The sequence below is a fragment of the Mytilus galloprovincialis genome, chromosome 9 (genome assembly GCF_965363235.1).
Source record: "Mytilus galloprovincialis chromosome 9, xbMytGall1.hap1.1, whole genome shotgun sequence".
In the NCBI taxonomy this organism is placed as follows: Eukaryota; Metazoa; Mollusca; class Bivalvia; order Mytilida; family Mytilidae; genus Mytilus; species Mytilus galloprovincialis.
Genome location: NC_134846.1, coordinates 37,977,732 through 38,005,663, shown reverse-complemented (window position 1 = coordinate 38,005,663; position 27,932 = coordinate 37,977,732). Strand labels below are relative to the sequence as shown.

The following is a 27,932-nucleotide window of genomic DNA, read 5'->3' as shown; positions in this document are numbered from 1 at the left end:
ATGAACTACTAAATTGCTTACTAATTTAGAACTAGTCACTTTGTAATTGTAACTTTCAGTTTAGGACAAGACTGGCAAATATGACTGTTTCAAATTCCAGACCCTTGATCTAGAGTACATTTTTGGATTTACCTTCATCTGGAAACTCAAGAAAGACATCTGGAAATCCAAGGATATGTCAGGCCTAGCAATATTGTCTAAGCAGATTTGCACAAAAAAGTTTCTAGCACCATTAATTAATACATTGTAATGGTATTTTGTAATAAATATGTTATCCCAATAAATGAATTTGAGTGTTCCTGATGAAGACTTATCCAGAAAAGCGTCAAAATGAGCAAAGTCTGCTTTTATGCTTTTGATTTATAGAAACATAGATTTTGTATATTCTCCACATGTGGCAGTACTTAATTTGTGGGTGGGTTACTGTTAAATACTTATACCTTTGGCAAGGATCAATCTGAAGCTCAAATCAATTGAAAAGTAATAAAATATTATAAAAATATATCTGTAGAAGTTAAAAAGTTATAAATTCAGCTGCGGTGCACCTGTCCGTTATGTAATATGCACCAGAGTTTGTAAGGTGCATCAATGCTTAACATGGGAAGTTCATTGCTCGTCTGCTATAATGAGAACCCCAAGTTTATTTTAGGGTTTTATGTTCTACTTATATACATATGTATATAGATAAAGGATCAGTTCTGTCCTAAAAATGGGATAGTTATATATTGGAGGAACGGAAAAAGATTGTATATATTAAAAAGTTTACTAGTGCAATTTACTTAACTGTATTTGGCAACACTTTTAGGAATTTTGGATCTCAATGCTCTTCAACTTCGTACTTTTTTTGGCTTTTTTTAACTTTTTTGGATTCGAGTGTCACTGATGAGTCTTTTGTAGACGAAACGCGCGTCTGCCGTATATATAAAATTTAGTCCTGGTATCTATGATGAGTTTATTTACAACCACTGGGTCGATGCCACTGCTGGTGGAGATTTATTTCCCCGAGGGTATCACAAGCCCAGTAGTCAGCTCTTTTTGTGCTGACATGAATTATCATTGATATTGTTATATTTATAAATTAGCTGTTTACAAAATTTTGAATTTTTTGAAATACTAAGGCTTTTCTACCTCAGCCATAGATTACCTTAGCTGTATTTGGCAACACTTTTAGGAATTTTGGATCTCAGTGCTCTTCAACTTCGTACTTTATTTGGCTTTTTTTACTTTATTTAACTTTTTTGGATTCAAGCGTCACTGATGAGTCTTTTGTAGACGAAATGCGCGTCTGGCGTATATATAAAATTTAGTCCTGGTATCTATGATAAGTTTATTTACCCTTAATTTTTAATAAACTTTTGAAGGACTAATCTGCACTTGAATATATTTTGGTCTCTCCAAGGTAGAAAGGTAGGAATTATATTTATTTTTTTGACAAAGAGAAATTGAAGTGTCAGATGTTTTTTTACTCACTGTCTTCATGCCTATCTGATTAAAAAACACCAACTTTTTCACATCAGGACAATAAAAGATTTTTAGTAGGCAGCTATTTTCTTGTAGGAAGGGTTAAAACAAACTGATATATTCTTTTTTATGGCCCTAAATGTCCATTTTGCATCCTCCTTAAAAATGTCAACTGTTCTGTTGCCAAGGAATTTACAAAATATAAAACTTTGTGTTTAAAAGTTAATATGACTTCTCTTACACATTTTAACTGACTTTCTACTGTTAAATTTCTAAGACCTCAACAATGAAGATTTCAAACATGACATGACTATACAACAAGTTGGATCTAACAAATCTTTATCATGCACTATTAATGAGAACAGTTGCTGTCATCAACACAAGCAGTGTTAAAGAAAAATATAAAAGTAAAAAAAAACACAAACACTAGTGCTATCAATTTCACCACCTGCCACTCAAAGAATTTTAATTGATTTCGCTGAAAAGAAAATTTGACATGGTGGTTTAATAATCAGTTTTATTGAAAGTTCATTACTGTTGATTTTAAATGATATTAAATTAATTACTGTCAGAACTACGTAGAGAATTGATGCAAGCCACAACAATCTTATTGCATCAAAGGTCAAATTGAATTTGATTATACCAGAGATGATGCACACTATTGTGAAGCTATGCAATGTTACATAATCTGCACTGTATCCCATTTCTATTGAGGACTCTACAGTACCAGAAAATTAACTCTTGTTTATTACCAAAATTTGATTTTAATAAAAGTTATTTGAAATTATGGTAGGCTAATTACAATAATTCAACCCTTTTTGAAATGGTTAAATCCACTTTATGACCCTTTTCCAAAGTGTAATAAAATTAATGTTTTGTAGCAGAAATCTGTTCGGTTTGACAATAATTGCAGACTTAACAAAACATGGAAAAATGGTTGTACATAGGTATGTACGTACATCCCAAAGATGGTTTCTGTTCTCCAACTTTTAAAGTTTACCTGACCCAAAGGTCACATACTGATCAAATTTAAATTTTGGTGGCCTCACTTTAACAGTTCTTGAGTCGATCTCTAACTTCAATAGACAAATTACTTATTACCACAAAACTCAGATCAAGCACAAATTCACAAAACTTGACAGATCAAGCACAATTTGGGTATGTGACTTTGACTGTATGTCCCTATATGACTTTATATGATATGCAACTGGGCATCATCTTTGTCCCATGGACACATTTATTTTTCAATACTATATACACTAAAAGGATAAAAACAGTTTGTTTAAGTCAGTTCATTGCTTTTTACAATTGAAATGTGAGTCTCCTTACCTATTGATAGTAAAACATCTTCTTTATTTACTATCTGACATGCAGACTCTTGAGAAATGGCATGACAGCTTTGCAAATCAACTCTGGAAGTGGATCATTTGAAATGGGTTATAGAAAAAATGTATTCAGATAAATTGCTCTGACATTACTATCTATCAAAAACTCAAGGTTTAGGAAAAAACAGCAGTCTTGATTGTAATTCTTATTTTCTACTAGTTATATGAAAGATATACGAGCTTAAAACATTACCCTTATGACGACCTCACATTGATCATATTTTGCAATCAAGCTGGGAAAATAATTGAAAATAATATTTATTCACAAAAATCCCCCTACTACCTATCAACTTACTGAAATATAATTATCCTCAAAGGGGAGATGAAAGACTCTACACCTTATTTCATCATAAATAAAATTCCGTCAGATATTTATTTTTTACTGTCAGCTGAAAAAACGAGCATGAGAAGCGCATCATTAATTGTTATAATTCTTCAAATGATGAGTTTTCCATATGTATTATTAGATAACGTCAAGAGAATGTTATGTAAAGAAGTATTTTATTGTTATTGGGGAATTCTTGTGAGTTAATTTTTAAGAAAAGAGGGATGTTCGGATTTCCGTCTTTTGGTGTGGATGATAATATTTATTGTACCAATGAGTAAACAATCACTGTTTCATTCCCAGTTTTGAATTTAAACTGATAACAATGATATATATTGAATAGTCTGAAGAAGCAGCTAATTTGTTGTCCTTATGAAATTTATGAAAAAAGTATACCGGTATATTACATGCCAAAAATTAGGTTATCAAATAAATTGTTTCGTGTTTGTATATATACACTTTTACATACTTATGGGACAACTCAGACTTCATTTTTTTTCCAGCTTGACAGACAGGAGAATGTTGGCAAGTACAAAAAGTTACTGTTGGAAATTGGAAGGTCTAAAAGTTGGCATGAATTTCTATGGGTTAGCTTTGTTCTGCACCCAACTAATAAGCACAAGATAGCAGATGACATTGAAATAAATGTGGTTCATTTAATTAGGGCATTCTGTATAGACCTTGTGGAAATATGAAGAAATCAAAGCATTTGTTATACTATATCTATAAAAAAAATGTTACACAAAAGTAACAACTCCGAGGTAAACTCAAAACGTAAATTTCTTAATCAATTTGCTAAATCATAAGCTCAAACACATCAAACCAAAGGTTAACAACTGTCATATTCCTGACTTGTCTTGACTTAGTAAGCAGCTGGTTTATACAAACTGAACCTTTGACTAATGCTTTATGCTAGGTAGGAATGCAACATTAAAAGAGGTATCAGTGCCACAAAGAGGTATGTGTGCCACATAAAGGCACCAGTACCACATTGAGGCAGGAATTAATTTATCTTTTTAAAGTTGTTTTATTTTTTTCATATTGATATTATATACCTGTGTCAAATTATAGTTTCCGGCAATGTTTATACTTTATTATTTTTAATTTGTCCAAACATTTTAACAATATATTCCTTAACTGATACCCACATGGTTTGAAAGAGTGAGTATGGCTGTGATTCTACTCAACTGTATCACCCTTGGGATGTACCAGCCTTGTGAAGACAAAGTCTGCTCAACTATACGATGTCACGTTCTGGCTAACTTTGATCATTTCATTTTTGCTTTCTTTGCTGTTGAAATGATAATCAAGATGATTGGAATGGGAATTTATGGAAAAACAACATATTTGGATGATTCTTGGAATAAACTGGATTGCTTCATAGTGATAGCTGGGTAAGTTGACTTTTAGCGCTTTTAGTGCTTTGATATGTTTTAATTTACGTTGCTAAGTTATGTCAAGTATTTTACTTATAACATATTAAACATATCTAACATAAAAGGGAAATGACATTATTTTTGGTAGCAGTGTTTGAAATAGATTTTATTTTGCAGTTATAAGGGGGAGATAATTCATTTGTTTTTCAGATGTAAATTTCAGGTCAAAGCATCTATTGAAGCTGATACTATTTTAGCAATTGATTGGATGATTATTATGCAAATTCTAGTTTCAGAATCTACAGAATTGTGGGTAATTCATTGTTTGTACACCAAATTAAAACAATGTACCACCATTGGTTGGATATCAGTTTGTTACATACATTCTTTACCAATCATTTTGATGTACACTTTTGAAAAGATTTCTCAGAAAATTTTTGATTTTGAAACATTGAGATATATGTGAGTCATGTATATTTAACATATTTCAGAAAGATATTTGTGATATTAAATGTATTTGTATGACTTCAATTGCTGTCCATTTGTATATTTCGAAATATTAGCAATTATAAATATACTGCAAGAGGGAATTATGAAATGGATGATGGTTGGTAGTGTTCTTTTAGCTGTGAATCTTGTCAGCTCACAATGGATGATAAAATCAAATGTGCATTTCCCAAAACAACTCATATGTAATTAACTATCCATTAAGGAAAATGTCATACAAACATGCACTTTCAAATTATGGAAATTAATTGAATTGGTTTGAGATAAGACATATTACATTGACGGAAACCATATTATATACTGTACACTTATGGCATAAAACATTAATAACTTATTGATCTAAAAGAGAAGAAAAAATCTGAAGATCGTCATGAATGTCTGCATTTACTTCATTAAAGCCGACTTTGTCATATCACCTTTCTCTGTTTTTGTTGCTTCTTTGCGGTATTAATATCCAAAATACCGATTCTTTATTCTTGGTAATTGGTGTAATTTTCTGAATGAAATATTGGACCGTAAAGATGTAATTTGTGATGAAAGAGTCGATTTGTCATGCAGTTTTGTGTTTTGAATAGCATTGTCCCTAGACTTAAGCGATTGATTTTGAGGCAGTAATTTACCATGGTGCAAAAGCTAGCAGACCACTTATAATACAGCCATGATTGGTAGTGTTTATTGCTAGATGTGAACAGATTGTAAATACATTATGAATTTATTCTCTACAGAGTCTGTATTGTCAAGTTCTTGAATTATTTTGTCTGGTAGATTACTTCGAAAGAAAACTTTAAGATGTTTGGTGTAAGAAACATTTCTTTTTGTTGTTGACGTTTGACAGTTAAAGTAAGGAAGGAGTTATTGAATAGCTGACCTTAGTGTCGAAATAGGGTGACAGTTTATTGGTTTATTGGTTTATATTGAATTCTCTTTGAACAATATCAATGATAAATTTATATTTGGGAAGGTGTTGGAAGACAAATTTCAAGGGATAAACCAGAATTTTGACATTGGGAAAAATTGAATATATATGTACCACTCAGAGCAGAGCGAGCTAAAAAATGTTTTAAACAATTTATGCCAAAAAAGGATAAATTTTTGAATCAAAAGTGGCACATTTCCTCCACCCCATCTTTTTGTAAATTTATTGGGGTGAAAAAGCGTTGACCGAAGTACATTTTGTATGAAGTGCTTCCACGCTTCATTCTAAAAATGTGCCCAAGGTCAACGCTTTTACAACCCTATAATGTTACAAAAAGAAGCATTCAATACTTATAATTACATTATTTAGCTAGGATCACGAAAACACGATTTTTATCAAGTTTTTATTTAATTCACCTCTGCACTTTATTGTGGGAGCTCGTGTCATCATGATAAATTTTATTGTGTAATGCAATTGCTTAAGGAATAACATGTGATGTGCATTTAGCCAATCAGAATAACATTATAATGAAACATACATCTAATGTAATTATTGTATTTTGTTGACTAAATCATGATTTTGTGAAGAAGAAAAAAAACATAGTTCCCTTGGTACCCCTACAACTACCCAAATTGCCTCATCCTCCTGCAAGGATAAGTGATTTGACACATTTTGAATGGCATCCTGACATCCTGAATATGCATGAAATATTTTATGCAAGAACACAATTTATTCTTACTTTAAAATGATTTAAATACCATAGAATCTTGCAACATTATGGCATCTACATTTTTACAATTAATGGAACTGAAGTTGAAAAATAAATATAGAATGCACTTTAAAATAAGGTTAAGTGGGCAACATTATCACCGTAATTTAACTTTTAATTGGACGTTTAGTTTCACAAAATGTATCATTTCAAAGTCTTGTTATTTCCTGTAACCATTCACAGAAATAAAGAAGTAAGTTACTATCCATTAAGTAAGGATTCAATATCACTCAACCTTGAAATAGTTCTGAGAGCTTTGTAAAATATTGAAGATGCATGTCTTATAGAAAAAGTACTTTTAAAGGAATTTAAGCAGTTAGTTTTTCCTGTTTGTTATTTTTCTTAGAATTAAGTGCTTCAGAAGCCATTGGTATATTTGGAACTTTTTTTTAGGAAAGCAATGAAAGATTAATGCTTGAATTGTTATGAAAAAGGAGTTCCTTAAAAAAATTAGTTTTGACCTGTTTACACTGGCAACAAAATTGAATCGATCTTTATTTGAATCGATCTTAAAAAGACCAGGTTGCGTTTACATTGCACAACCAAGATCTTATTGAGTCCAGTGCGTTTACACTACAACATTAAAAGGACCTATCTGACCTTTATTTTCATATCTAAATATAACATTCACCTGAAAAAAGATCGATCTAAATCTATCAAGCATTTACACCAAAAAAAAGATTGATTCAAATAAGATCGATCTTTTTAAAACCACCTCTAGAGGTAGACTTTTTAAGTCCGATTGAAGATCGATCTTACCAGTTTACACTGGACCAAAGATCAATCTTAGTAAAGACCAATCTTTTTTGTCAGTGAAAATAGGGTCTAATAGGAAAAATATTCTTAAATATTTGTTCAACTGGAACAGAAATTATAGCATTGTTCATAGAAGAGTTTCTAGGGAATCTTCTGTAAGGCCAAACCAATTTGCTTTGACATTAGCAGCAAAATATGCTTAGGCCAAATTTAGAAATAATGGTAGTTGCTTATAATTGGACGATTGTTCATAATTTTTAAATCTGCCTATACAAAATTGATGGTATTTTGTATGGTATTTTACTGTAGTTACAAGGAACTGCCTATTATGATCAGAAGAAGGACGATAATTATAAGGCACAAATGTAGATCAATGTGTAGGCCTAAGCCTGCAATTTTCATTAAGCATCAGCTTAAGTGAAGAATAAAGGAAGTAAGCTTAATTTTGGGTACTGTGGGTGTCTTGGGTACAGGTGAACCACAAAATTCAAATGTTAAACGAATAACATATTCTCAATAGTCTTTGCATACAGATATTGGCAAAACCACGAAATCAAATATCCACAAAAATGCAAGTTTTAAGCAATCCACGAAAATTGATACCCACGAAAATAAATGAATCCACAGTAGTTGACTCTTTGTGTCTATCAGATTTTTGGAAATTTTTTGTCAATTTTTAAGGCACTTATTTAAACCTGTTTAGATATTTATGGTTGAGTCTGACTTACAGCCAAAATTATTATTCATTTAATCAGTGTTGCTATAACATGGTCAAATCACTTGCGACCTTGGGGAGTTTTTGGGTGACCTTGGGGAGTTTTTGGGTGACCTTGCAAGCTGACAGGTGTGATGTCTCATTTTATAGGACATAAAAGTGACCTTCAACACCAGTTTAATGTTAAACATCCAAATCTGTTCTGAGCCTTATCAGTGTTCTCGCAAATGGCTTCTATTACATTTCTGTTGAAAAGAAAGAAGAAAAAGGTCATTTGCTCAGTTGGTATTGAAGTAAATCTTTGGTAAAGATGTTTCACTTGAGCAACTTTTATTTTAAACAGTTATATTTTCAAAAAACTTCTCTGTCAACAAATGTAAATAAAATTTCATGAAAACAAGTTTGCAGATGAATCCTCATGGTAACTTTGAGTAGAAGACAATAATGAAATAGGTTGAGTTTTCAAAAATCTAGTTTAATTCCGTCCTATGTTCATATGCCCATTCGTGAATTTTGTCAGTGGCTGTCTTTATAGTTGATTTATGTCATTGGGCTTGATGGCAGATTGTTGATAGTCCCTGTAAACATTATATTATAGCCGTGGTACAATAATTACATAGACACGACCTTTACCTGTTTTGCACTTCTGATGGTTAAGGTTTTTATACTAAACACGTAATAGGATTTACCGATTTTTTTAAAAATAGGCCTAAAAATAGAAAAAGATTATTTTCTATCAGTGCGACACATCATTGAGCAGATTGTAAACAAACAAAAATGAAAAGCTGCCATGTTTTTTGTAAAAATAGGAAATAATACGTTTGAAGTGACCTTGATCACAAAATTTGTTCAGTTTTCTTTAAATTACTAATGTGATCAATCATTTTCAGTCAATTGAGTTTAGGACTGTAATAGTCATTGGTCGCCATAGGCTCTTTTTCTGCTCTTTTGTAGGGTTGTTGTCTCTTTGACACATTCCCCATTTCCATTCTCAATTTTATGTTTGATTTTATATGTTGCAGACAGTTCTTCTTATCAAGATGATGGACAGCAATAAAAACAATGGTCCTTTCATATTTGGTTATTTCCTATTTTGGGAAATTGCTACCTTATGTACATCTAAGCCCAATATTTCTTTTTTCTTCACTTCACTTTGGCTCCATCAACCTTTTATTTCCTTGAATCAGAAATTTTTATATATTTTTGTTCTTCATCCTTTAGAATTGAAAATGAAAATTTTTAAAGCCTGAAAGCGCCCTTGTCTTCAACGCATGACATTCAATAAATATAATAAATTCAACCTCTTGGTAGTGTTGTCCTCGATCATTCTAGTCCTTCCGATTGTTACATTTGTATGATAGTATTCTATATAATTAAATTAGTATGCCTTAGTGCTTCTGACATTCAGGTTATCCCGTCATAATATCTATTTCTAATGATTACATCTTGAACATCTCTTCTTTGTTCTGTAATGGATGTATTAATAGGTTTACAAGTTTAAAATAGAGACAAATATTGTCATAAAAAACTTAAGTCTTAGAGTTTGTGAATCGAATACTATGTCAACAAATGGTTTGTCACGTAATCATGTCACAATAACTTGGATTTTCCAGTTTACCAGTAAAATATTGTAAGAGATTGCTTTCATAGTTTCGTCTCGTTGTAAATATTTTCTTGCAGGGGTTGAAATGACTTTTATTGAACAAATATTATCAGATAAGGTTTTTCTCTAAGGACGTCACTATATGACAGTCACAGAATTGATTTTAGGGATATTTTTTTTTATCCGAATGGCTTGAAGGAATATCAGACTGTAATGTTCGTCATTGAAACAAATGTGACATTTTAATTTCACCTGAAATATACATTATCACCGTAGCAACACAGAAATCGTTCAAATGAAAACAAATTAATATTAGTCACTATTTATGTACTTAACTTAAGCTTAAAACTTTCGATTTTGAGATTATTGATGTCTCAGATGAAATTTGAAAGCGACATGATTGGCTTTTTACCTCAGCACTAAAACTACTTTTTTAGCTCACCTGGCCCGAAGGGCCAAGTGAGCTTTTCCCATCACTTGGCGTCCGTCGTCCGTCGTCCGTCGTCCGTCGTCCGTCGTCCGTCGTCCGTCGTCGTCGTCGTCGTCGTCCGTCGTCGTTAACTTTTACAAAAATCTTCTCCTCTGAAACTACTGGGCCAAATTAATCCAAACTTGGCCACAATCATCATTGGGGTATCTAGTTTAAAAAATGTGTGGCGTGACCCGGCCAACCAACCAAGATGGCCGCCATGGCTAAAAATAGAACATAGGGGTAAAATGCAGTTTTTAGCTTATAACTCAAAAACCAAAGCATTTAGAGCAAATCTGACATGCGGTTAAATTGTTTATCAGGTCAAGATCTTTCTGCCCTCAAATTTTCAGATGAATCCGACAACCCATTGTTGGGTTGCTGCCCCTGAATTGGTAATTTTAGGGAATTTTTGCTGTTTTTGGTTATTATCTTGAATATTATTATAGATAGAGATAAACTGTAAACAGCAATAATGTTCAGCAAAGTTAGATTTACAAATAAGTCAACATGACCAAAATGGTCAATTGACCCCTTTAGAAGTTATTGACCTTTATAGTCAATTTTTAACCATTTTTCGTAAATCTTAGAAATCTTTTACAAAAATCTTCTCCTCTGAAACTACTGTGCCAAATTAATCCAAACTTGGCCACAGTCATCTTTGGGGTATCTAGTTTAAAAAATGTGTGGCGTGACCCGGCCAAGTAACCAAGATGGCCACCATGGCTAAAAATAGAACATAGGGGTAAAATGCAGTTTTTGGCTTATAACTCAAAAATCAAAGCATTTAGAGCAAATCTGACGGGTTAAAAGTGTTTATCAGGTCAAGATCTATCTGTCCTGAAATTTTCAGATGAATCCGACAACCTGTTGTTGGGTTGCTGCCCCTGAATTGGTATTTTTAAGGAAATTTTGCTGTTTTTGGTTATTATGTTGAATATTATTATAGATAGAGATAAACTGTAAACAGCAATAATGTTCAGCAAAGTAAGATTTACAAATACCTCAATGCAAAGGAAATGGTCAGCTGACCTCTTTAGGAGTTATTTCCCTTTATAGTCAAATTTTAACCATTTTTTCGTAAATCTTAGTAATCTTTTACAAAAATCTTCTCCTCTGAAACTACTGGGCCAAATTAAACCAAACTTGGCCACAATTGTCATGGGGGTATCTAGTTTAAAAAATGTGTGGCGTGACCCGGCCAACCAACCAAGATGGCCGCCATGGCTAAAAATAGAATTTAGGGGTAAAATGCAGTTTTTGGCTTATAACTCAAAAACCAAAGCACTTAGAGCAAATCTGACATCGGGTAAAATTGTTTATCAGGTCAAGATCTTTCTGCCCTCAAATTTTCAGATGAATCCGACAACCCGTTGTTTGGTTACTGCCCCTGAATTGGTATCTTGAATATTATTATAGATAGAGATAAACTGTAAACAGCAATAATGTTCAGCAAAGTTTGATTTACAAATAAGTCAACATGACCAAAATAGTCAATTGACTCCTTAAGGAGTTATTGCCGTTTATAGTTAATTTTTAGCATTTTTCATAAATTTTTGTAAATTTTTAGAAAATATTTTCCACTGTAATTACTGGGCCAAGTTCATTATAGATAAAGATAATTGTAGCAACAAGAATGTTCAGTAAAGTAAGATCTACAAACACATCACCATCACCAAAACACAATTATATCATGAATTTATCTGTGTCCATTGTTTAATATGCACATAGACCAAGGTGAGCGACACAGGCTCTTGAGAGCCTCTAGTTTTTATATTTATAATTCAACTTAGAAATGTTTCTTTTTAGCTCACCTGGCCCGAAGGGCCAAGTGAGCTTTTCTCATCACTTGGCGTCCGGCGTCCGTCGTCGTCGTCGTCGTCCGTCGTCCGTCGTCGTCCGTCGTCGTTAACTTTTACAAAAATCTTCTCCTCTGAAACTACTGGGCCAAATCAAACCAAACTTGGCTACAATCATCATTGGGGTATCTAGTTTAAAAAATGTGTGGCGTGACCCGGTCAACCAACCAAGATGGCCGCCACGTCTAAAAATAGAACATAGGGGTAAAATGCAGTTTTTGGCTTATAACTCAAAAACCAAAGCATTTAGAGCAAATCTGACATGGGGTAAAAATGTTTATCAGGTCAAGATCTATCTGCCCTGAAATTTTCAGATGAATCGGTCAATCGGTTGTTGGGTTGCTGCCCCTGAATTGGTAATTTTGAGGAAATTTTGCTGTTTTTGGTTATTATCTTGAATATTATTATAGATAGAGATAAATTGTAAACAGCAATAATGTTCAGCAAAGTAAGATCTACAAATAAGTCAACATGACCAAAATGGTCAGTTGACCCGTTTAGGAGTTATTGCCCTTTATAGTCAATTTTTAACCATTTTTCGTTAATTAAAGTAATCTTTTACAAAAATCTTCTCCTCTGAAACTACTGGGCCAAATTAATCCAAACTTGGCCACAATCATCTTTGGGGTATCTAGTTTAAAAAATGTGTGGCGTGACCTGGTCAACCAACCAAGATGGCCGCCACGGCTAAAAATAGAACAAAGGGGTAAAATGCAGTTTTTGGCTTATAACTCAAAAACCAAAGCATTTTGAGGAAATCTGACATGGGATAAAAATGTTTATCAGGTCAAGATCTATCTGCCCTGAAATTTTCAGATGAATCGGTCAATCGGTTGTTGGGTTGCTGCCCCTGAATTGGTAATTTTGAGGAAATTTTGCTGTTTTTGGTTATTATCATGAATATTATTATAGATAGAGATAAACTGTAAACAGCAATAATGTTCAACAAAGTAAGATCTACAAATAAGTCAACATGACCAAAATGGTCAGTTGACCCGTTTAGGAGTTATTGCCCTTTATAGTCAATTTTTAACCATTTTTCGTAAATTAAAGTAATCTTTTACAAAAATCTTCTCCTCTGAAACTACTGGGCCAAATTAATCCAAACTTGGCCACAATCATCTTTGGGGTATCTAGTTTAAAAAATGTGTGGCGTGACCTGGTCAACCAACCAAGATGGCCGCCACCGCTAAAAATAGAACATAGGGGTAAAATGCAGTTTTTGGCTTATAACTCAAAAACCAAAGCATTTTGAGGAAATCTGACATGGGGATAAAAATGTTTATCAGGTCAAGATCTATCTGCCCTGAAGTTTTCAGATGAATCGGTCAATCGGTTGTTGGGTTGCTGCCCCTGAATTGGTAATTTTGAGGAAATTTTGCTGTTTTTGGTTATTATCTTGAATATTATTATAGATAGAGATAAACTGTAAACAGCAATAATGTTCAGCAAAGTAAGATCTACAAATAAGTCAACATGACCAAAATGGTCAGTTGACCACTTTAGGAGTTATTGCCCTTTATAGTCAATCTTTAACCATTTTTCATAAATCTAAGTAATCTTTTACAAAATCTCCACTGAAACTACTAGGCCACAATCATCTTTGGGGTATCTAGTTTGAAAAATGTGTCCGATGACCTGGCCATTCAACCAAGATGGCCGCCACGGCTAAAAATAGAACATAGGGGTAAAATGCAGTTTTTGGCTTATAACTATGAAACCAAAGCATCTAGAGCAAATCTGACAAGAAGTTAAATTGTTAATCAAGTCAATATCTATCTGCCCTGAATTTTTCAGATGAATTGGACAACTGGTTGTTGGGTTGCTGCCCTCCAATTGGTAATTTTTAAAGAAATTTTGCCGTTTTTGGTTATCTTGAATACTATTATAGATAGCGATAAACTGTAAACAGCAATAATGTTCAGCAAAGTAAGATCTACAAATAAGTCAACATGACCTAAATGGTCAATTGACCCCTTAAGGAGTTATTGCCCTTTATAGTCAATTTTTAACAATTTTCATTAATTTGGTAAATTTATGTAAATTTTTACCAAATATAGTTCTCTGTTACTAATGGGCAAAGTTCATTATAGATATAATTGTAAGAAGCAAAATCGTTCAGTAAAGTAAGAACTTCAAACACATCACCATCACCAAAATACAATTTTGTCATGAATCCATTTGTGTCCTTTGTTTAATATGCACATAGACCAAGGTGAGCGACACAGGCTCTTTAGAGCCTCTAGTTTATTTATACATAGTACATTTTAGGTACTGAAGATAAAATAGTTAGATGTGTTTGATTGAGTTTTATTCCAGTTTATAAGTAAGGCTTAGATTTCTGTCTTTTAGTATGATATATTAAAGAATATTAAGTTGTTGGCTTTGGGAAGGGAGATTTTGCTCAAGTTAGTTCATACAGAGATGTTGTCTAATGTAACTGTCCTCAAACATATCAAGAATAGTATTTTATTTGTGAAAGTTAAATGTCAATAGTGGGATATAATGTGCCCTAGAATTACACCAATACTGTTAAGATGCTCAATAAGGAGAACCATTGTAAATTATTGCTGTTCAGAACTTCAGATCAAAGTATCCCTTCTTTAAATATAGTAAACCACTTTTTTCAATGATACTCAAATACTAAGGGATAACAACTTCACCTCTTTAGACCAAAGATCGCAAAACAAGTATTTTTTCGTTCATTTTTTTTTTTTTTTTACATAAATAAGGCCGTTAGTTTTCTCGTTTGAATTGTTTTACATTGTCTTATCGGGGCCTTTTATAGCTGACTATGCGGTATGGGCTTTGCTCATTGTTGAAGGCTGTACGGTGACCTATAGTTGTTAATGTCTGTGTCATTTTGGTCTTTTGTGGATAGTTGTCTCATTGGCAATCATACCACATCTTCTTTTTTTATAGGTTATGGGACATGTCTCAATTCTTTAGGACTATAACCTTTTGAACTAGCTATGTAGCTTGGACTCCTAATACTTATCGTAGTATAATAGCGTATTAAATATCTGACTCAGTGTGCCAGTCTTATACAAAACTGTGATTAGCGAATCTGAAGTTAGTTATATCCTAACTAATTCAAGATAAAATTTGTAATAATTTAACCAGATTCAAAAAAAAATTGGGGTCCAATTATAACCTTTCATAAACCAACTGACTTTTCTGTTCTTCAAAATATTTATCTTAAATTAAACTCAAGGTTAGTGATCAGAAACTGACAAATAGATATTTTTTCATGGCATACCATGCTTTGATCAATTACCAGCTAGAAATCATTTTGAAGTGTTGTAAAGGTTTGCACATCCTTCATTTAGTTATCAGTTATCTTTTACAAAAATTAAAAAAGTTAAGTTTCTAAATGATTATTTCGCACTTAATCAAGCAAAAAATTATCAGAATAGTTTCTTTTTTTTTGTGAAGATTTTTCTTCAAAATTGTTTGAAGTTCTTTCATCTACGATTTAAGTTCATGGTCCCGTTTATGTTTTGATGTAAGAATTTCTCACATGTTAACATTCAAAGTAATTAAGACTGCCAAGATCTTCATTGATGCTGCTGATTGTTTATGTCTATTGAGGTCAAGATTTAGGTCAATTATTATAGTTCATCAAGAAAATTGTTTCATATTTTTTAACTAAGAAAAAACGTCAAAAGTATGTGAGTCTTATCAAATTAGCGCTACATTATTTCAAGAGCATTTTTAATTCATTAATATCTTAAGTTCAATTAGAATACATTTAAGCTATTTTTAGTTATCATTTATATTATTTTCAACTGTTGTTTATATTTGCGAAATTAAGTATGTGAGCAATCATCTGACATGTAATTTGGAATAATTCAAAAATAAACATATGTCTGTTTTCTTGGCAAAAATGTCAGATCGTTTACTATCAAAGTAATCAGACTTAATATAAATTGTTAAATCTGTTTCTTGCTGCTAAGAAGATTAATTCGGCAGACATTAATTGACATATACCCCACATACATCTTTTTTTCATTCATAGGATAGTAACAGTTAAACTGTTTTACTTGCAATTTTTCTTTGGCTGAAAAAATTTATGAAGATATTTAATTGTGAAATTAGACTCAAAATGCAGATAATGCCTCAATGCTTACTTCAACAAATTGTCAGATTTATTTATGAAATCTCAAAAACTTTTTTTTTCAAACCAAATTTGTTTGAAAAAAAAAAAAATACTGAAATTTGTTAAATTGCAATGTTCTTTTGTCAGAATTGGTCTTTCCCATTGAACTGAAAATTTAATGTATTGAGACATTTTTCAACACGATTAAGTCTTTTAAACAAATTTGTACTGTTCTAGAACAACTTAACTTTTATATATTTATGTTTATTTAGAAAAATGGAGAAAGTGTCAAAGAGACAACAGCCCAACGAAAGAGAAAGGCTACTGAATGGGACTTCAACAATGCTTAACTTAGCATATAACAGGCTATTATTTGAACTTGGAATTATTTTTAATTATGGAATTTGCATAATTTCTTGTGCTTGAAATTTTTAATAAATTCCATGTTTATTTGGTATCATAATGTTTGAGCGGTAATCCTTACACTTTCAATACAATGTATTTTGCATAGATAGTGTTGTGCACGGCACAGTACATTCTATTAAAAATGTACCATCTTCTTTGTAAAAGAAAGTGTTGTGCGCAGCACAGAACATTTAAGTACAGAATAAACATGGAATTTATTAAAAATTTCAAGCAAAAAAAATTATACTTATTCCATTATCAAAAATAATTCCAAGTTCAAATAATAGCCTGTTATATGATGCCCAATTCATATAGTGCACTGATAAAAAATCTTTAGCTAAATCTGTATAAGATAGCTTTTAATATAAAGTTGAAGATATTTTGATAAATAATAGACATTTATTGTTTCATTAATTAGTAAAAAAAGGCTTTAATGTCGAATTGAGTCAATTAATAATTGTCTTAAGATAGATTTCTCAAAGTTTTTTTCTTTATTTCAAAGAGATTGATAAAATCTAAAATTGAATTCAGTGATCATTTTTGCCTATCCCATGCCAACCAACCACAAAACTAGTTTATTAAATGCTATTATGATATCATCATCATTCTTATGGAGAACGCTAATACAACAGTTGAATTTCTACTTTTCATTCAGTAACAAATTGAATTATTTTAAGTACAACAAGTTCTTAATTTAATCGACATCAATCGGAATTGGCATCAAGGCAAAAACCAATGATCAGTCAGTCAGAGATTATCATGCCAAAAAAAAAAAATATCGCTATTTTCTGGTAAAAACAATCATTTACCCAAAAATCTAAGATATAATGTCCAATATTATCAATATTACATAATGTTTTTCTGTCATGTTTCTTTTTATATCATAATTTTTTTCTGTCATGTTTCTTTTTATATCATGAACATTTAGTTGAAAACCTGATTGAACTGTCTAAAATGCAAGCAAGTGAAAATACCAAAAAAAATATTCATGGCAAGGGAAATTAATGAAGTTCGTAAAATCGAATGAAATACAGCAGACGTCGTGACTTTCAAATGCAATATTCATGTTACAGAAAAATGTGCAATTGCATTAAGTATCTTTTCTAATTTGTTGTATTCATCCATTATATCTTGTTATTGCAGAATCCTAAAAACATACACAAGCTTTGAAAGATTATAAACTATCAGTATGCATAGCTATAGGTTTAGATTTATACGAAAAATATTCTTTTCAGCAGTTTTTCCCTAATGTAATAAAAATTAATCTTAAAACTTTGTCATTACATAACTCGTATAAAAAGCATTGATCACTAAGAATTTCCTTCCTACCGACTTGAAGCAAACACTATTTAAAAGCTTAGCTATGACATGCAATCACCATAAACCATCCGCTCATCAGAACGCATTCTGATCAACTTAAATAGCAACTTTTAGATGGATCCTTCGAAAGGAAGAAAGGGGAGGAAGGAAATAGAACATAATAAAGCATGCACATATCTCTATAACTAAAACTTTTAAAGAAAATAATTGCTCTAGCATGCATCTATAGGTTATTTGTTTTTTTAAATAAAATAAATTGGGACAAATTTTTTTTTTGCTTTTCTCTTGGCATCCATTTCCATAGATGGTCACATGATGATTTGATATACCATGATGCATAAGTGCATAAGTACGGTCTTTCCTCTTGTAATATTTGGAAAATTTGGATACAGCAGGGACAGTCTTTACTAGTTTAAACATATTTATTTATAGCGCATTGGGAAACAAGTTTGATGCAACTTATATTAATCCATTCCCCCTTTGCGGATGTGAGAGGTGCCCTGTAGCAGCATTAGCTGGCTCTTTTTCAAATTTTAGTAGACTGTCAATATATGAACATACTTCTTTAAATTAAAATTGTTGTTACAAAATTATTAGGTTACACCATGACCTTTGAGATCAATATGGACTGGATACAACATCAAAAAATAATTTCATATACAAAAAAGGATGCAAAAATTATTGGGCTGATAAAAACAACATGACCAAATGGAAAAAAAATGGACGACAAGCAGACGACAATGATAACTTAAGATTGAGACTGGCCATGGGTAGTTAGTTGAACTTCTTAAATGTAAACTGTTTTACTGAATTTAACACTTACTGAAAGTCTTGTTGATTTGTTTTATTCATAACATTTGTTTAGAAACTATTAATATAATCCTGCAATGTAGTTCTAAAATTTTATCTGCTCCAAGGTGTTGTCAGATTATGAAAGAATTAATGAACATGCCTAACTTTGTCATATAAAAAACCCATCTTAATATGTCTCTAGACAAAACAACATGAAATTGTCGTCTGCTGATGGGGAAAGGGGGAGTTAATTTTAGATATTTCCAAATTGATGGGGACAGAACCATATTATTTTTTCACAATTTTTCGCATGATAGCATCACATACAATTTGTCTGATCTACAGCTGAAATAAATACTGTGCTATTATCTGACTTTTCTCATTTAATGGCAGACTTCTGCTAATTTTGCTGAAGCGGCAAACACAACAATTGGAAAGATTTTCAGGTTGACCTGATTAAATGGAAAGAAGCCTCTAGCTTCCACTCCTACATTGTATATAAATTACCAAGACATGGTTTTACACTAATTCCTTGCATAAGTCATTCAGATGATAGTGGCAATAATAGCATGGACTCAATAGAATTCCATAGGAATTCCGTAGGAACATGCTTAATTGAAATCTCACATTGTCATTCAGAAATTGGAAAATAGTCTTAATTTGAAATTGTTGGATAAGTTTTAAATTGGATTTTATACAGACAGAAAATAAGAAATTGAATTTAAAAGAGTGTATAAGATGTCAGAAAGAGACTTAGAGTTGAAAATAAATTATTTTTTGTTTAATGGTTTTCTAAAGTGAAGAAGAAAAAAAACTCATCCTTAGATCAGTGATATAGTAGCATGTGTTGTACAATTCTTTCAATAAATAAAAAATGGTTGATCGAAAAAGAGAAAAAAAACAGGATTTAAATTTAAATTTCAATGTTTTTTGAAATTTTAGGATCAATTTTGAAAAATCTTTTGGCAAAATCAAAGAGCAACCCAAAAAACAAATCATCCGAGGAAAGATGAATATAGTTGAAGACAAATTATAACATCCATCCAGTCATTAAACTATTTCAGGTTTACTTATTTTTCCGAACATGAAGGAAAACTTAAAAGTTTGAGAACTGGAATTTTTCCAGAAGAAATATGTACATAATATTGAAGTATTTCCATCATAAAAGAAACAACTTTGTTGATAATGCACCAAAAATACAATTCCTGAGACTTTTTGATAACTTTGGAGGGAGAATTATACACAGATGAGACATATCAATAGAGCTTTATGAGGATTTTTCTCACAAATAATTTTTACATTATACATGACAGTATTAGACTTAAAGGTTAACTAGTGGTAAGGTTTTAACCATCATTAGCGGTGACAATAGAGGATTTTCACAGGAATCCTGTTATAACAATGGAATCGGTCAGTACTGCTGGAGTCTATCAAACATCCTGATTGTTAATTAACCTAATAAGTGCATTTCCTGTGATATGTTATTGACATCGGTCCTAGTGTCCCCCTACAGCATTTGATTCAATTTGACAGAATTTGCATGTAAACTATTTAAAAGTTGTTTCTTGTTTGCATTTAGATTGATCGTTATTGAGTTTGGGGTAATAAATGTAATTTAGGAAGACTGTCATGAATAGATAAATGAACAATGTCAGAATTAAAGTGCAAACATTGCTTCTACCAGAATTGAGTATGTTTTTCATTTTGCTCACCTGGTAAAAGACTGGGTTATATGCTTACCTGGTAGAAGACTTTGTGGGTTATATACTTACCTGGTAGAAGACTTCGTTGGTTATATACTTACCTGGTAGAAGACTTTGTGAGTTATATACTTACCTGGTAGAAGACTTTGTGGGTTATAGGGGTAAATTCAGTGGAAAATATCCCATTGACTTTAATGCTAATCCATGTATGGAATTAAATTTATACCTGATTTACCTTTAGAAATTAGAAACTTTAATATATCATTCATGAAAGTACAAATGTAGCCCTATCTTTTGCAACAGTAAAAACATAGGGTCATGCGGCATTTGTGGGCATTCACATGGTCTTGTTTACAAACAATGTAGATTCGCACTGAATTCCTTATCTGACCCCATTACTTTTCAACCCTGTAGTAAAAAAAAAATAGTACATTCAGCATTTATTTTTATTTTTTTTTTCAACTATAGTTTTGATCCATCTACCAAAAAATATTTATTACAAACATAATCTACCAATCAGAAGAGCACATGACTTCAGTTTTATACAGAAAGCACTCCTCCAAATGGGAGGTCCCTGATGACGTATATTTATTTACTGAATTTACCCCTATATGCTTACCTGGTAGAAGACTTTTTGGGTTATATACTTACCTGGTAGAAGACTTTGTGGGTTATATACTTAGTAGAAGACTTTCTGAGTTATATATTTACCTGGTAGAAGACTTTGTTGGTTATATGCTTACCTGGTAGAAGACTTTGTGGGTTATATACTTACCTGGTAGAAGACTTTGTGGGTTATATGCTCACCTGGTAGAAGACTTTGTGGATTATTTGTTTAGACAGTTGTTTTCCTGATCTGTCCACTAGGGGAAATCTTCAAAGATTTAGAACTGGAAGGTTTTAATTTGTGTTGCTATTGAATAAGCTACATGTTACAAACTATACAATACTTTTGTTGTAACAAAATCTCAAAAGTTTGACACAATGAATTAAATTGTAAAATTTCTTATGGTAAAGCTTACATCAGGGTGCATTTAATTAAGTTTTGTACAGGATTCATTAGATTTATATGCTTTGATGGTGCAGTTGGACTGAGTGAAATAGAACATTTTAATCAGGTTCAGCTCAACTAAGTGCATTAAAAAGTTCTTGTATTTATATAATGATTGAATACGAATTAATCATATGCCTGTATGAAAATACATTTCAAAACCTACATCAAAGGGAGTTAAATAGTTTAGAGTATGAATTAGATTATTGATTTAGCTAATGTTGATTTCTTGTATATATTCAGTGTTTAAATGTAAATATCATGTCAATTTCTTTGCATAGCTTACAGATCCTGAATGACAATTAGAAAGATTTAGTATTTTTTTTTAGGATTTATTTTGCTAGATTATACTATACATATTTATATATATATTTACTAGATACAGTTTTACTGTTTAGATCCAGATTGTGTTGCTTGTGTCACCTGTAAACCCCCCCCCCCCCCCCAAATTTTTTTTTTGAAAAAAAAGGTCATGACCTGACTAATCACCCAGCTTTTTTGTTGTTTTCATGAATTATTTTATGTTACATATAAGTATTATTTTCTTTAACTCTGAAAAAGTTCAGCTCATTGAAAGGATTGGCAGTACTTGGGCCATAAAAAAGAATAGGTTTGTTTGCCCAAACGCTACCTACCCAGAAAAAAGCTGCCTACTCAAATTCTTTTATTGTCCAGATTTGAAGAAGTTTTTTTTTAATCAGATAGGCATGAAGACTAATAAACACCAGATACTTCAATTTCTCTTTTTGAAAAAAAAAGAAAATGCCTACCTACCTACCCACTGTCTCAACCTTTGGGTAGGGTTTGGGCAAAGCACAATATTTTTAATTGGGCCTTAGGTAAATACTGTTTCATAAATATTAATATCATGGTACCAAAAAAAGGGGAAATAACTCCTTCAGATTCGTGTGATTTAAACAGAAATTTGAAAGAAAAAATCCAATCAATTTCAAAGAGTTATTTCTGCTTTTATTAGTACCATGATGTCAATATTTATGAAACTCGCCTTAAAAGTGAAAGGAAAGCAAGATACTTTAGAAACAAATAAAAATGAAAAACACAAAGTTGGTTTAAATAAAAAAAAATATGTGATGTTCAAAATTGCAGTCATTTTACGCATCTTGTCATTTCTATGGAAACAAACCTTTTAGCTAGAAACATATCCTTAACCTAACAGTTTTACAGGTGAAACAAATAACCATTCAGAGTAACCTATTTATTCTGTTAGAATTTATGTATTTTAAAAGTTTTACAGAGTTATAAACAACTTGAATACTTTGGGGGAGATGTTGCTACGTTGATTGAACCAAGAAGTTGTAAACACGCCAATAACCAATTACGATTCTTGTTCCTAGAAAACATATTCCTTGTTAACTGATTGTTTTTCTTTTATTAAATGCATTTGTTACAAGCTAATAACTTTATTGACAGACTTCTCAAAATGCATGATTTGATATTTATATTAACACCTTAACAGCAATCTAAATTGACACGTCGCTCAGTACAGACTTGTGTCATATAAGTGCAGTACTTGTGTTATGCAACTCTTGGTCCAAACATTGTAGCAGCTTGTTTTGAATAGAAGCAAATTTGAAAATCCAGCAATAGTTTACTCCTTGCAAAAGATAAAACATAAGTGAATTCTCCAAGAATGTCAATTTTCTGTGCTTTGCTCATTAAATTAAACTTGGTAGATTCCTTGATGCATCAATTCAAAACTTTACATTTTATGACAGTTCCTTTGATACATCATTTCAAAACATTTCATTTAATAACAGTCCATTCATGCATTATGTCAAAACATTACATTTAATGACTGCCCCTTTTGTTGCATCATGTCAAAACATTACATTTAATAACAGTCCATTCATACATTATGTCAAAACATTACATTTAAAGACAGATTCCTTGATGCATCATGTCAAAACATTACATTTAATGACAGGTCCTTTGATACACCATATCAAAACATTACATTTTATGACAGAAACTTTGATGCATCATGTCAAAACATTACAATTACCAACAGGTTTCTTGATGCATAATGTAAAACAAGACATTCAATGACATCTCTTTCGTTGCATCGTGTAAAAACATTACAATTAATGACAGGTTCTTTGATACATGTCAAAACATTACATATAATGATAGTCCATTCATGCATCATATCAAAACATTACATTTAATGACAGTTCCTTTGGTGCATCATGTCAAAACATTACATTTAATGACAGTTCCTTTGATACATGATGTCAAAATATTAAATTTTATGACAGCTCCTTTGGTGCATCATGTCAAAACATTACATTTATTGACATCTCTTTTTATCCATTAAGATTTAATGTTATTGTTGTTATTTTGAACAAAAACCGGCTACTAATTAACTTGTGACATTAAACCAGAAGTCACTCTATTGCAGGATTTTTCAATTTGTCTTTAATATATAAATATAACTAACTAAAATAGGTTTGTAACTGATGCGTTGTTCTTTCTTTATTTTTTCATGCCATTTTGAATAATAGTGTGGCAGACTATATCATAAACAAGTACGTAAGAACAAGTTTTAACAGTTTATATTCTTAGTTTTCTGCTGTTTTTGTTTTTTCACGGCATGACACTTGGAAACTATTCTGTTGGCATGGACCACTGTTGCTCTCTAATGCATGTTCTCACTAAGTAGATCTGTTTTGTTTATCCAATTTCACTTTTAATGAATTCATTTTCACCCGAGACTACTATGAAACATATAGCTTTATAGTAGGCTCCATTAACACTTTTAAAAAATTTTCACAGTATTTTAGAATTTACTGTAGTTAGCTCCCCTTGTTATTATTATTTTTTGAGTGAGTTATTTCCCTTGAGAATTAGAATACATTTTCCTATTAAAGATGTAATTTTAGCTCATTATTTATGCAGATAAAAACTTCCCAGTATTTGATTTGATTTAAAAAAAAATTACCTTTATGAAATGAATTCATTTACCCTTTGAATGTGTTTTTGTACACTTGCATGGAGTGAGTTTTGGATTGTTCTAATCTTTTTTTGGTTCTGAATAGATTTACGATAAATAACCTTGATTTATTTATTTCCCTCATCGTGGTTGTCATGTCAACAGGGATGGTTTCCATAACAATTATGATGCACAAAACTTGCAATCAACTTCTAAAGAAAGAAAAAAAAAAGTTCGATCAGATCAGTCAATAGTGCATTGATCGCAGTCCTGTCGTGTGACAACAGCTAATTCACTGAGGACATCATTTACGTAATAGGTATAGAAATTTATTAAAGTAAAATTAATGAAGAAAGCATCGACAGTTACAAGCTATTTTCTGCTGTCAGCTCAGCTCAGCTACTAATATAGATTTGTATTGATGAAAAAAACATACCTGTTAACCTTCAGAAGTAGGTTCTAGATAGGCTCCTTCTGATGGGGTTTGGAGAAAGAGAGATATTTTTTTAAGGAACAACCATTTAACTTGTAGGGGGGGGGGGGGGGGGGGGTGTTGTTGTTATGATTTTTTCCTAAAAAATATTCTGGTCGAGCAGGTGTCAAAAAAAAAAAATCTGAATAAATACATTTTTTCCCCATCCCTTAAAGTGTTAAATTTTGAAAAAAAAATAATTGAACAAACTATATATAATATATATGTTTGCGCTTATGCGCAGAAAAAAAATTCCCACTCAGAAAATAATCCATAACCCCCCACCCTTTGAAGTTGAATAGTTGCTCCCTTAAAGTTTTGAAGTGATAAAATCTATGGAAATAATGTAGAAAGGAAAAGAGGGTTAACAGGTATGGAAGACGTATTTTCCATTGAATTCTGGTTGATGCATGTTTCTGTGTTCATACAGCACTTGCTTTCACTGTTATCACTGTCACAGTGTTTCAAACCTATTGTGTGTCACATGTTATCACTGTCACAGTGCTTAGAAGTTTATAAGTGTCAATTCAGCCATTTATTTACAGGCAGAGAAAATATGAAACCTCACAATTGCTTTTGTAACGATTTTTGCTTCATTTACACATTTGTCTTATAAAAATAAATTATAGGGTTACAGAAAAGACTCTAAATGTTATGTACTTTAATATAGTGTAAATATAAAATGTAGTTATTATGGAGTATATTGTTACTGTCTGGTATACATGTTGTCTTATATATTGTGATAAAAAAACAAAATAATCTTGAAATCTTTAATTTGTGTAAAGATATTTATTTTGGAATTGGAATTATAACAAGATAGTAAAATAAGATATGAGTACATGGAAAATAACAGACCAAGGAAACAACACTAATCGCTGTTGTTCATCTTGAAGGTCGCTCAAATTTGAGACACTGTCTCCTGTTACAAATTATTTAAGACACCTACTTTAATGAAGGTAAAGTCAGCCAATAATGATCACTGAAACATAAAAGTTTGTTTGCTCTTTCCAAGGACGTAATTATTTTAGTTATACATCCTTGTTCTTTCTAAGAAATAAAACAAATTTTAGCTTTGAGTATAGTTTCCACTGTAAAATTTTATTTATCAATAATATTTAATGACTTTTTATTAGTTTTTCAATTATATATTTATAACTTTGATAAATTTTCTCAATGTTATTGTGGATTATTTTAAAGGAGGATTAGCATAAGTACTATGACATTTAATATATTTTATATATTCATTTGGCTGAAAAGGTGAAATATTGCATGAAAACACGATTCAATTTAATTTGTAGATTCAGTAACCCGTGACAATATGCCATTTGGTGCTCCTCAGGTTTCATCTTTGAACAAATAATTTTACACAACTACATAATTTATGGTTAAAGATAATTTTGAAAATCAATATTTTGGATCAATGCTAACGACAAATTATGTATATGGTTATATGTGTATTATTGGTGTACAAAGTCAGTAAGATATATCCTGTTTCAAGCTGGCATTATTAGACCAATTTTAGAAGCAACTTTTAATTAAAAAAATGACAGTTTTCTTTGTACTGACAGTGAATATTTCATTAATTTTGCACCAGTGGTTTTAATTAATTTGATAACTGTACGTGCAGGCATTAGATCTAAGAAATTACTTTGGTTTCCATAAGGGAATTTGACAATGTAGAATAATTGCAAAAGTTTTCAAATTTCTTAATCTCTTAAACTGTCACAGTCTTTATTTTTGGTTGTCTTTTAGTGTTGGTTTACTGTTAATGATGTTTACATGAACTGTCCTTTTTAATGGTCCTGTATTTAATACAAGAACCTTAACATTTTAATCTAAAATCAATGCTTAGCTAAATTACAATTTATTATAAAAAAGGAAGAATTCATAAACACAGAATCAAAGAACATGTTGAAAGATAGACATACATTATCAATGAAATATGGACAGAAAAAAAAATGAAAAGACAAATAGCTGAGTCAGCAAAACACTTTATAGAAAACAAAATTTCTTTTTCATGATTGAAAAAATATTTTTGATGCCTGAATTGTTATTTGGAATAAGGATGTGAACTTAAAGAGACCGTACAAATTTCTTTAAGGGGAGACAACTTTTGAAATGAAAAAGAAGGAAAACAGATAAATTAAAACGACTCTTCAACTCTTCAGGTTTTCTTTATGATCAACCTAAATATAAGAAAATTTTTATTTTGTTCTGTTAACGTAATAATTATTTGCTTGGTATTTTTTAGTGTTTGAATAAGAATAATTTAGCTATTTCCATATTTATAGTCTCGGGCAAACCATGCATGTGATGTCACTATGTAAATTCAGAAATTAATTGGTGTCAGCAAAATAACAATTCTCAACAACAAATACATGCAATTTACAGTACATTTGTGTATAAATTTGTTCTTAGAGCTTCTTATGCACTATAAAAATTTCTCGGTCAGGTTTCTTCCAAAGACAATTAACTAGTGGTTGGTTTACCATATATGTTTTTGTTTGATTCATTCGATCGTACAGACTTATTTTGAATGAATGAAAAAGGAGGAAATTATTCTTCACAGAGTGTTAGGTTAGTTGTTTGGTTCAAATGGACAGTAATTTACACAGTACTGACCATTTCATTAGTTGAGATTAATAGCTAATGCAGACGACAGTAAAACAGAAAATTATTCATTTTGTAATCAAGCAAATGTCTGAATTAATTAGGTACCAGTATATTTTTGAATATTGTTGAGTTTTTTTTAGGGTATATTATAGAATTATTTCATTGAAAATTTATTGAATTAAAAACAGTTGATCCAATTTATTTTCAAATTCAAAAGGATGAAGGACATGTAAATATGTCATAAAGAACTTTCTTTGAACTTTTATTGGTAATGTTAATTGTGTTTTGGCTTTAATGATACATATGCTTATCAGACAGGATTTTCAAAATCATTATCATTGAAATATTCTTTCAGCATGATTGATTGAATTTGGATTAAAATTTAC

At 31.3% G+C, this 27,932-nt stretch overlaps 1 protein-coding gene across 2 annotated transcripts in view; it reads left to right on the top strand.

Moving 5' to 3' along the window:
- Positions 1-27,932, top strand: part of LOC143044955 (voltage-dependent T-type calcium channel subunit alpha-1G-like) — a 153,165-nt gene that overhangs the window by 45,147 nt on the left and 80,086 nt on the right. The window contains exons 2-3 of one of the 2 annotated variants that reach the window (XM_076217225.1): positions 3,675-4,565; positions 24,034-24,057. In XM_076217225.1, the coding sequence (XP_076073340.1) occupies positions 4,339-4,565; positions 24,034-24,057 (251 nt within the window). In that variant the 5' untranslated portion in view covers positions 3,675-4,338. Of the gene's footprint in view, positions 1-3,674; positions 4,566-24,033; positions 24,058-27,932 lie in introns of those variants that run through there. The other variant, XM_076217226.1, reaches the window with a different exon arrangement.